Source organism: Calypte anna, chromosome 7 (assembly GCF_003957555.1).
Source record: "Calypte anna isolate BGI_N300 chromosome 7, bCalAnn1_v1.p, whole genome shotgun sequence".
NCBI classification, from domain to species: Eukaryota; Metazoa; Chordata; class Aves; order Apodiformes; family Trochilidae; genus Calypte; species Calypte anna.
In genome coordinates, this window is record NC_044253.1 from 11,507,393 (window position 1) to 11,520,251 (window position 12,859).

The window sequence follows — 12,859 nt, forward strand, 5'->3', positions numbered from 1 at the left end:
GAATATCTCTGGGAAGCTATGCTGCACCCCACAAACAACTTCATTTTAGTAGCAAGTGAGGCAACAACTTTATATAAAGATTTTACTTCAGAGCTCTTGCTCTAAAGTGAACTTAATGCTTAAATTGTGGATTTGTTATTGTGTGCTAGGAAAACTGCATTACCACAAAATAACTTTTATAGCCAAAGGTGTCATACTAACATTTCTGTTCATTTATACCACTATGATTGTTTTAATTCAAATATGCATACTCTACTGAAATCCTAAGGGAAAATAAAATGCAGTAAAATCAGAAAAAAGAATAATAGTTCTTCTGCAGCACCTATGGGCATGCAGGCACTTCATCTGGTACAAGAAAAAAAGTTTAGTTAAAAAAACCAAACAAACAAAAAGCACAATTTATATATTTGGAGAACCACAGATACTCTCCCTGTACTTAAGCTTCAGACTTAGGTTATGGATATCAAACTCTACCATCTGAATAAAGTTCTATTAACTGACCTTTGTCTTTGAGGAAGAAACAGATGTTAATTTTACTTTGCAGATCCAAAGGGAGAATCTTAATCCAGATTTTTAACTCCACATTATTTTTCTTAGGTTTTTTTCCCAAGGAAAGTACCAATTTTTGTCTCTCTGTGGGTCTCTTCTATTGGTGTTCTCCTGCCCAGTGTACTGCATGCTTACACAGATTCGCCTTTCCACATTTCTGGCATTTTCCAAGGTTGACATTACCATCCAGGGTAGAGCATCTCTGATCTTCATATTGTTTAATTTCTCAAGTCTAACATATTTGGGTTTATAAACATTATTTCAGACTGCATTGCCACTGATACACAAACTACTACCTCAAATATCTCCACATAGGATAACAGCCTAAACCTTATTTTATCTGTTTTTCAATACTGGCTTGTATTAAGCTACTTTTTCCTAAGAAAAGGATTATTTGCTTTGTGCCTCTACACATCCTTAAACCATTTCCCTAGAGAGGCAGTGATGAGAGATTCAAAATGCAATTCAAGGAATATACTAAGCTGCTGCTCCAGGAGACATATGTAGCAGCCGATCCATCTGACAGAGAAATATGAACACAACAGTGTTGGTGGCTTTTTTGCTGTTTGTTACAACATCTTATCACCACAGCAGTAGATTTAGGTCTCACAGCCCCACAGGAGGCTCCTCTGGTACACCATCAATGCTAAAAATTGCTCCAACACCACATGACATTTGTTTCTGATTTCCTTGTTTCTGCTACTGAAAAGGTGCAAAGAGCAACTGCATTTTTCCCTGCCATTATTTCAATCTCTTTCTACACAAAAAGACTTCTCTTCCCTGAGAAAAGAGATAACAAGATAACTTAAACTCAGGACACACAGATGGTAAAATATTTTTCAGACTTATTACACTAACAGGGTAATTTTCACCTCCAATTTATTCAGTTCTGCTCTGTTTTCAGATGTGTTACTTATCCAATCATCATCTAATTATCTTCATGTATCAAAAAGTACAAAGTTATTGAGTTCAAATAATAGAAAATAACACAAGAGCAGAGGTTTTTTTAATCACAATCACGAAGGAGAAAATTGGAAAAAATGATACCAGAAGTTCATCCCTGACTTACAAAATAATAGATGACTGTCTTAAAGCAAAAGCTGGGAAGTAAACATCTACCCAAAATATCTTGCTTCTTGTCATTTCAGAAGCCAGGTCAGAGATTCATTTCAAGGTTTTTTGCACACCTGAACTCTGTGCTAATGAATGATCACTCTGCCAAACTTCTAACTCGTAGATGAACACAAGCCCTTTACAACAAAAAATAAATAAAATATTTAAGGACTAGTAGTAAATACTAGTGTGAAATATTATGTACCAAAACATCACAGTAATGGATAACTGATACATTTACGTTATGTATATACCTATCCATATTTACACACACACACACACACACAAACACACAGATGTCTATACATACACCCCTTTGTACAAAATAGAGACCACATTTGCTCCTACACTGACCTCTGAATTGCAAAGACAGAACAAGAGATAGTTCAAATACAGCAACAGAAATTAGAGAAGAAAAACACTTATTGTACCATATTGTAATATCTTATCCTAATATTTGTCAAGTCACATTATAAATAATGTAGATTATATGGTTTTCATCAGTTCCCTGAGAGAAGACTTTATGAGTACTAAGAAGTAACCTGGTTATACCTCCTTTATTCAGTCCCTGATGTCAGTGCTGCAATATCCCAACAGGCAACAATAATAAAAAAAAATTTAAGACTAACAGTGCTGAAGTCACAGTATCACTGAAAAGGTGTGTATGAAAAAGAAGAAAAAGTGAGATTAAACTGGAAGAAGGTTTCAGCAATTAATGATAACACCATACAATTAAGATGGAAAAGAGGTGCCATTTACAGTTAGATTTAGCTTTTTCTCTCTCTATGGGTTGAAAGTTTTCATGCATGTCACGGCTCTGTAAGCTATTGGATTTAAGCTATTTAAAAGCTGGGTATTTCATAAACAGTTTCTACATAAAAAACCCTAGACAGTTAGTGTTTCTACTACAGTATATCTCATGCCTGGACTCAACAGAATTTTAAATGAATTAAAATTTCATTTGGACCCATACTCAGCTGGGGAAACAAAGGCAACAGTACAGGGCAAATCACTTACTCAAAAAATTGCTCCTAATACAAGAGATTCCAACCACAGCACTTAAATAAGTCCCCAAAGCTCAGCTGAGATGTGTTAACTGAGCTTGTTTGAGGAAGGCTGGGACTGGAGAAGTTGTATCAGTACTTTAACATTGATTAGGAGACTGGAAAAAGCATTTTCACGTTTTCTTTGGCAGGCACAGGGGACATGTGAGGCTGCAGGCCTCAGTGCATTGCTGAGAGACCCTAAACATCATTTTTTCTCTACCAGCCTCTGATGAGCCTGCAGTTATCTGGGAAATAAGGTTCCTCTGGGCCCTAGGAGGGAGCAGAACTCACCTCAAGAGCTTTGTGAAGGTGAGATTTTGGTGTAGGGCTTTTTCCTGAAGCCTTCACCATGCTTTTCACACTAGCTGCCATGAGAACTGACTGCTTAATCACTATTCAAACTTCCACAGAAACGTAAAAAAAGAAAAATGTTAATTGAGTTTTGCCACTGTTTGGTAAAGTGTGAGGAGCAACGAAGCTCCTGAAAGCACCAGCCTGCTGCTGCATGGAGGCTGCACTTCATGCCTCTCAGTCTGGAAAACTTCAGTAAATTAATTGCTGATCCTAACAATTAACACAAAAAGGGATTCTGGATAAAGAAGTTAATGTTTTACAGAAACGGGTGGCTGATTTTTCTTTCACCTGCCTGATACTTTCATTCTCTGCAACGGGATTGTTCAATTCCAGCTAATTTGGAGAACAAATAAGTTTATATAGCAATTAGCTTATTGTGGGAACTACTGGAAGCAAATGAAAGAGACCTTTCACTGTGGGACTTCAGGACACTTTCCAAGTGCTATTGAATTTAGTTTCACCATAACACAAATAAATACTTTCTAGAGTACCTACTTTGATGTATGATGCACATTGCTTGCCCAGAAAAGGAATAGGAAAAGATAAGGACTTAATCCACATTATACATTAGGAGATTTATTATACCTCAGAGGGAACTGATACCGGTTTTGTAAAGAACAAACTTTGTTTTTTCAAGTTACTAGAAAAGGACAGAATTTTTCCTTTAGAGTAACAAAAACTACACAATAGAACCCTCTAGTAAATGGAACCTTTACAGATACTTTTAAAGACAAAGATAAAATTAGGGAGGTCAAGCTCATGCTTTACAGCAATTCACAGCTACAGAGAATGGAGAGAAACTTATTGAAAGGCTCTCCTATTCATAACCTGAAAAGAGTGCCATAAGGCTCTATGTCTGGAAAAGACTGGAAAGAATGATATGTCAGGGTAAAGCAATGAATTGATCTATTAAAAATAATATTCTGAAAGATGAATTTCATGGAAATGTGCTTCCTTTCAATATTTTCATTAAATGATATATTTATATTACAAAAGCTTTATGCCTTCTGGATATTCATGAATTGAGGCCATTAGCATTTCTTAGTTTGTTTTTGATGCACACAACCATTGATATGTGGAATAATTTAAAGCTGTTTTTCCCCATCAGTAAGAAAAATTATTACAAGCAGAAAGCCTGAGTCACTGTGTGGTAGATTATCTCCAGCAATAAAGTTAAAAAGAAAAGAGAAGAACTTCTGAAAATGTACTGTCAGCCACTTTCATCAGGAATTGGGCTCACATCACCCACTGCACATCATCACGGCAGCAGACTCAGAATGAACCAAAGCATCTCTCAGGCATCTCAGCCTTATGGGTTTTCTCCCACTCCTAGAGAAAGCAGCAAACACATTTGCAGCGGTCCGAAAAACAGTGAGTTTCAGTTTTAAATTTAAAAGGACTGGAAAAGCAGCATTATTCCCAAACTATTACTACTGAGAGCCTACCAAGAGAGAGGAAAGGGTCTGCAAGGAGAGGAAGCAACAATCTCAGACCAAGAACTGATGTCTCCATCAGACATCCGTGACAGAGGAAAGGGATGACGTGGGTGTACAGAGACTCCTGGCAGAAGGGTGAAAAACTCGTGTGCATCCTCACATCATTACGCCCCTTTATTGTGCAGCCATCACAGCTGTCACATGGCTTAGAAGAGAGTTTCTTCACATAAAGCTTTATCCAAGTTTGAAAGTTGAAGACAAATGGAATCAAAGCTTATTTTGTCTTTTCAAATTTATTTATTGATAAAAGTGTTGGGTTTTTTTTTTTTTTTCTATTAAAGGTAACCCACTCTACAAACCCATTATTAGAAGTAGACATCTTTAAAGCAACACTAACAGAGGACACACTCATCAAATATGAACAGCCCAAAAATAAACAACACTGCTGTAAACATAAAGTTGGCAATTATATTATGAACTAATGAGGGAAAAATATACAGAAATACATTATCAGAGAAGGGCATCAGGACTGGCTGCTATCAGGGAGGAAGCTGATAGAGATCACTTAGCACAAAATAGGTCCTAAGGAGGATTTTTTTAGTAAAAGAGCAAGAACATACAGGAGATACAGCAAAGTAGGGAATGGGAAAAACAAGAGCTATTTAAACACTCCCATGCAATTTTTTAGTGAAAGAGCAAGACGGTGTTTTGATTATAATGCAGCAACTTCATTATAAACTCAATTAATATGAATTCTTCTTAAAGGGCATAAATTAGCCAACAAAATATGAGTGCCAAGATTAAGGCAAAGAGCTCCATATCATGAAAAAATTTCTACAGTTGAGGATAATACCTGCCATTATAAGAGACGGAGCTAAATAGCCCACAAGGAATATAAATTCACTTCCCTTCCACCACAGGTTTATACTGAGACCTTGTAGAAATGTTACACATTAAATATTGCTGCAATACCAAATCCTTTCTGAGATAGAGTTTCCTTAAATATATCTGCTGGTTTTATTATACCAAGGATTTTGCGCAGCATCCGTAAATTGCTAATTCACCAATTACCTCCAGTGCTGGGGCAGGCAGATGGGACCCACAGCACCACTACTGAAATTCAGCAGAGGAGAAGAGGAAGGAGAATTTGCCAGTGTCAAGCTGCCTCCAGTTTCCACTAAGGCTGTTTCAGCTGAAGGAGAAGCCAATTTGGCTGCCACCTCAGCAGCAGTGCTGATCAGTGGCTGCTGGCACATCACACAACAGGCAGCTCGGGCAGGAGCAGGCAGGACAGCTGGGCAGCCAGCCAGACACCTCAGGACCCATCAAAGCCACCACTCCAAGGGACAAAGAATCAAAGCAGGAAAAAACTGTCACCACTTAGAAAAAACTTACAGGACCTCTCGCCTAAAACAGTGGCTTTGGTGCAGAGGTTAAAAAGTAAAATCTGCATAGAAAGTGAAGCTAGCAAAAAACAAGCTAAACTGCTAAGTTACAGGTCTATAAAGATTAAATACTGCCTGTGAGAACCTATCCATGAAAAACCTCTTTCCTTTTTCCTCCATGTACCACTTTTTTGGATACAATGGATTAAACTAACTCAGTCTTCCCCCAGCCCTGCAGCCAAAGCACAAAACAGCAAGTGTCACCAGTGCCTGTCCAGTGCTCCATCCTAACATCCTCTTCCTGCACTCACTGAGTTACAGCACATAAACAGGTACATGTACTCATCTTTTTACTCCCAGAACCACAATTTAGATACTTTTTTTTTTCTTTTCCCTAGTGAATTAGGGAGTGCACAATGTGCATCACTCTCTGTCTTTATTTTCTGCAGGCAGATTTTTCTACCCTCCTCCTTTAGAAGAATCTTTTCATTCCTTGGGTTGTTTGAACCATTTCTTCACACCTGCTCCAATTTGGGGCGTCTTTCTGAGTACAGAAGTATGTTCAGTATTGCCAGGGAATATGAGAGTCCTAACATACCATTTCTTTACTGAATTACCTCTTCTGAGGTGTCCCTTTGCATTTTTCATACATGAGAATGGTAGCTCGTGGTCTCATAATGAGATGGTCTTATGTCATTCTTCAGGCTTTTGGGGATGAAAAAAGGAAAATATGGAACTATTCAAGAATATATCTAATAAGAATAAAATTGCTGATACTAACTAGGTTGCAAATAGCTAAATGAAACAAAATGTTCCAAACCTGTGGTAAAAGAAAACCTACAAATGTAATAAGAGGAAAATTCAACATCAATCTTTCTAAGAGGAGACAAAAAATTATTAAAGAAAAAGCCCTTTTACAGGAACTACCAATTACCAATGTGTCCTCATAAAAGACTTAGTAAATAATCACTCCTATCTCCAGTGTCATTTTCTGTCATATTGTTTTGCTGGCTTCCCAGCAAATGTTTTAAGAGTATTTATTGCCAAGCAGTGCTCCCTCACTGTCGTGACTCGAGGTCCTCATAACTACTTCTCTGTTGTGAAATCTAATATAAAAGCCAAACCCTACCAGGTCACAGCATACTAAGTTCTAATGAATTGCTTAATTAATATATTCATTATAAATGACAAATTATGTTACATCCTTTACTTCCACATCTTTAATTATCCTGTCTTTCAAAACATTTTAATAAGTCTTACATCACACGGTCAGTCTTAAAAGCCACAGACTTATGGTTATGGGCTGAATTTATCATTTATTTCCTTCTTTCCTACATGCTTCAGCTCATAAAGCTTTTTGCCTAGATGTATTCTTTTGCAATCATATTGAGGACTTAAGCCATATGTAAATCTACTCCTAAATACAGAAATGAGATAAATATGAAGTGTTATGTGGGGGAAAAAAAAATCCTTCTTTTGTCTATAAAAAAAATTGCCTCCTAATAATGTTAGTGCTCAGGATAAAGAAGTCAAATTATAAAGCAGTCCAATGAAAATATTCATTCAGTGCCAAGCAGCAGTCAAAAAGGAAAGGACTGGACAAAATGCAGGGAAAAAGCCGTAAGTATTGTTCTTGTGACCTCCAGGGAAAGGAGTAAGGCACAAGTTCAGGAACAATACAATTTAATAACATTTTAGTTTTTTTTTTTACATTCTATATAAATTACATTCGCTATGAACAGAAAACAAGTGTGTCAAGTGAAGTCTTCATAACATTTGGAAAGAAATAATGATTTGGGGGTTTATTTTTAAAAGTCAAATTCATTGTCACATATCTGGCACTTCTGACAAACCCAGAAGTGTGTGGTACATAAGAAAAAAAATTTTTTAACCTTGTTGTCTGTGTGATCTGCACATTAACTTCACAGGTTAGTGGGCTGGGAGAGGACAACAGGTAAGTAACAGAATATGTGCACATGAGAGGGACTTTACTAGTAGATTTATAGGATTGCTATTCTATCTCACATGCAAGTCCATACTTCCACATTTTCACCATGTACTCTCATTTCAGCCTTCACTGAATTCATGCAGCTGTGACATGGATTCCCAGTACAGTTTTAGGTCACACGGTGGCAGAGAACAAAAACTCACCATAAGGAACAGCTGCTTCAAGAGAGACACTCAGATGTGCAACCTGATTTTTTCTTCATTCACATCATGCACACACAGTGGCATCAGATGAACTCAAAACCAAGTTTAAGGTTTGTTCTTAAACCACACTTGTACAACTGAAGATCATATTAGTCTGCTGTTATGCAAGAGCCAAATGAATAATTACAGAGTAGAATGGAGCTTAAGAACACACTTGGATACTACAGGTCTGTGTGAGAAGGAACATAAAGCAGTCAGAATTAAATGTCAGCCTTAACCATGATTTCCTAGTATTTGTGACTGCTCTGATAGGCAATGGGCTTTAGTAGTTGTCCCTAATGTTAAATTACAAGAGCTTTGGGAGCAGAGACAGCTACAAAGTGGAAAAGAAAACCTCTAAACCTCACAAATCTCATGGACATTCTTCCAATTTTATGTATAAACTCTGACATAACTGTCCCATGGAAATCCTTCACTGTATTACTGCAGCTTACCCAGGAAATGAAGAAACAAACTACAAAACATGCAGAAGATTTTAAAGAAATTCCAGTTACACTGGCTTCTGGAATGCTATATCCAGTATTAGCTGGTGTGTGTTCTTGTTCATCTGACTGGCTCTGTAATGTTCAAATTGTCATATTAATGCAAATACACATTCAAAATAAGTGCATAGTTTAGTGCTCAGCCAGTTGTTGCTAATGCATTAAGCTGCAATGCTCATCTCAAAAATATTGTTTTATTTGGCATCACGTTTCAAGCAATTGATGAAAACTGACCTTCAGTCCTAACCCTCAAAACAATGCAAGTTACCTGGTATAACATCACAGTGTCTACATTTACAACCTCAAGAAATTTTCACTGTAAACCATCCTTTTGCTTCACACAGGTAGCCATTATAAATTTTCTGCAGACTTTTTTATATTGAGCTCAAATTCTTCAAATATTTCCTGTTAGGTTTTTTGTTTTGTTGTTTGGTTTTGGGTTTTTTTTGGATAAGCTAACTAAGCAACTCTATTAGTCTCAGCTGAGGATTACGCCATTAGGATTCTGCTCATGCTTTTTTTTTTTTTCTCCCCTTTTTTTCTTTCCTTCTTATATAGTTTTCAGTAAAATGTATTGTCATATTTTATACATCTTGTCAGACTCTACACAGTCCACTGCCCTTCTTTACCTAAGCTGATGAAGCTGTTTTTTAAATGTTTCTTTGTTAGGCATGTATTTCATTGTTCTCCTAGGTCTCCTCGCTGCAGTCACACTGGAAAACCTTGTTTAATGGTGATCAGACCAGGTGGAAACTCTCCTTCCCTCTCCCCAAATAATACCTCACATCTGAATTTCATTTGGGAATCTCCTTTTAGGTTCTTAGAGTCTGCATCCTTGCTTCAGTAAAGCCTAGGGCAGAACAAATCTTTTGGCATAAATCATAAATTAGAAGCTACATGAGACATCACACTTCCTTGCATTTAAGCCATCTAGCCCATTTAGAAGACCTGTAGATTTATTTAATCAAAGACTGGTCAGAATGGAGGAACTTGATGTTGAGCATTCTTTGGCATCCTGAGGAAAGATAAAACCAGGGTACAATGAGGACACCACATTGAAGTGAACCTAACATCAGGTGCACCTTGGCTGAAATTCGACCCCCTACTAAACTATTAAACCCAGCCATCTGCCTTCTGCTTCACACCAAATGTTTTCTTTCTCAACTTGAAGGTTTCCAAGATGATATTCAGATAAGCAATACTAAGGGGGGAAAAAAAGGAAAAAAACCCCAAAACCCAGGGAAAAAAAGGCAAAAAGGAAAAAAAAAAAAAAGGAAAAAAAAAAAAAGGAAAAAAAGGGAAAAAAAATTGCTGAAATAATAGAAGGATTGCCTGACTAGAATTCAAGGGGTGTGGAGGGAACCAAAACAAATAAAAGCCTTTTATAACGAAGTTCTTTTATTAGTGTTTACATATTGTGCAAGCATAACTAGGGAAGAGCTGGTGCAACTACTGCTTTTAAAGAAGCAGAAAATATATAGTTTTGCCTGTAGTCCTTCCTCCTTCAGCATTAAGAAGCAACAGAAACTTAAGTGAAGTGACCCATATTCTCTGCCTGTAACTGCACTTACTGCCAGTTCCCAGGTTCTAGATACATTGACAGAACACTTTGTTTGGATTGTATGATTTTTAGGAAAGTATCTGTCTCTATCACAAACTCTTAAATTGTATGTATACAGAAAGCACATTTCAACCACAGAGAAAGCACTTCAGAATGCAGACTGGAAAGGACTGCATGAAAAAGGCCATTTTGTGTAAATTCATCTGTTGCACTGCACAATCCTGTACATCCAGTATGAGAAACATGAACTAATTATTTAATATTTGCATACACATGATGGATTTTTTTTTTGTTTGTGGCATGGTTCCCTCTGTGATCTTAGGCCAGTTTCTGAACCTCTCTACATTTCTGCTGCCTTATTTGCAAAGCAGATTTGTGTTAGTTATGTAGGATGGGGTGAGGCTTAATTAAATCAAGTTTGTAAAGGGCTTTCTGATCTTCATATGTAGAACTAGAAAAAATCTATGTAAGAAGCAAAGAAGCATAATCCACGATAGTTGTATCCATGTCCACACATTTGGTGTATCAAATTCATACAGAAAATTTGTACCAATATTTCTTTGCAGTGGCAGCAAAAATTACTTTAACAGAAAGAACAAAATATGTATATTTAAGATAACAAATTCACTTACTTCTTCCTGATTTCTGGGTCTGAAACTGGAACGCATCTCAGGCCAGCTCCCAATACCATGAGGGATGATGTTAGTAACACAGTTACTCTCAGACCTAAGATCAAAGAAGAACAGCATCTTACAAGTTATGTCAGCAATTTTCTAAGAAAGCGTTGCCTAAATATATATATGTTTACATGAAGTCTCACAGAAGTAATGCATATTTCTTTCATGCCACAATAACTTGGGTACAGCTATGACTTACAGATACATCATGAAATCCTACGCTATTTCCTATACTTACACTCCAGAATTACAAAGACTTACTCTTGGCACACTCACACAGTACCCAAAATCTTAGAGACATTCTTGGAAGTGAAGAGAGATAATAAAAGTACCACCAAAATGTACAACGTTCCCTTTAGAATTAAAAGCATCACGGAACATGCTCCAGTGTGTGAGCGGAAATCTAGGTAAAGCCAAAGAAAAATTGGACTTGCAGACTCTTTTCCAACCACTTAATGAGCACAGACATTGAGCTGTTACTGTGTTCTTTCGTAATGAAGATACACATTTCATTCAGAAGAAAGAACCATTTATTCAGGGGAAAAAAGTCTAAGTATTTTTTTGCAGTCCTTGCAATTAGGCCAGGTTTTTGCTGTGCTCAGCTCAAATTGTCAGAGGTTGTAAATATAACACATTAGAAAAGAAAGCTACAATTGACTGATTTCTTGAACAAAATTTCTTGCTGCTGTTAAGGTCCTTCCATCAGCAGCAAACAGAAAGAGAATGGTGACAGCTGCAGGGCTTAACCTCCAGAATCTTGTAAAACACCAAAATTATAAATATGCACAATTAAAAACTGCTTGATACAGTCTGTATTTTTTCGTTGTGAAACTCCAAACAATGTCACAGCAGCAAATAGAAACTAAAGGGCTTCCATGTTGTAGCAGAACATAAAAACAATTACATGAGACCAACACAGAGTATATCCAACATTTAGGTGAAACTAACAACTACCCAAAACACAGACAGAAAAAGCACAAGTCCCTATGATAATTCACCTAACAAACAAACAATTTTGATTATAAACTTGCAATTTTCAGAAAAGAGTTCCACGCTAATGACTCCTGTAATCAGCACCATTCAACCAGCAGTCACATTAGTATTTTATCTCCCTGTGAATTTTAAGGGGGTATGTTACCAAAATGTAATTTTAGAGAACAAGACATCTCTTTGCTCTTACTGAAACAACTTTCACTGAATCTCACCCATGGGTATGCAACCCCTTGAGCTGCACACTGCACAGCCAAAGAGGGGTCCTCTCAATCAACAGAGCCCAAGAAAAAAAAAAAAAAAAAAGGAGTTGATGCTACAGCTTTCCTGAAATGGAAGCATGACTTCTTTTGGCATGGCTCAGTCATTAACAAGATGAGTGCAACCCACAGTCCTGAGACTCTGAAGGACACCTCACATCCCTGATGCCCTGAAGAAGTATCATCATCAGCCAAGAATATTTGTTTCCTTAAAGCATTTCCAGTGCCCGCCCAAAATTAACTTGCTTGACTCTGCAGCCAACCAGTACATGTTGCTGTTAAACTGGTTTTTCAAGTGTGTGTGTGTGTTCAGAGAGCCATAACTAAATGTCTGAATAATACAGCTGTTCAAAATCTTGTTGTTCTTCATGTTTGCTGGGCCACCACGTCAGCCCTCACATGGCTTGATTAACCCAGTATTACCATACTGCACACACTGGGGGGCAATTATTTGTATTAGGATTGCATATGTGATGCTTTTGTCTTTTAGCCTGGGAAATGAATCTTTGTTAGCATTGATTTTGGGCATAATGAGAACTTGTACACAATAAGTATTAGAATTTACTGACAGCAAATTGAAACATAGGTCTTTTAACTGAAAAAATCTCAAGTTTTCCATTTGGAAATGCTGCTGCAATGTTTCGGGAACTCTTTAGTAATTTATATATCACCTTCACATACTCCACAAAAACCGTGGTCTTTCTGAATTATGATTCACAAACACAGCACGTTCTGCCTTTCAGAAGACACAAGGACAGAGACAGACTGAGACCCTGAAGGTCCTGCTCTCAGGGC

The 12,859-nt window shown here is 37.2% G+C and overlaps 1 protein-coding gene across 1 annotated transcript in view; it reads right to left on the reverse strand.

Moving 5' to 3' along the window:
• Positions 1–12,859, reverse strand: part of SLC49A4 (solute carrier family 49 member 4) — a 67,796-nt gene that overhangs the window by 38,270 nt on the left and 16,667 nt on the right. The window contains exon 2 of the mRNA XM_030454006.1: positions 10,770–10,863. Coding sequence (XP_030309866.1) covers positions 10,770–10,863 — 94 coding nt within the window. The remainder of the gene's footprint in view (positions 1–10,769; positions 10,864–12,859) is intronic.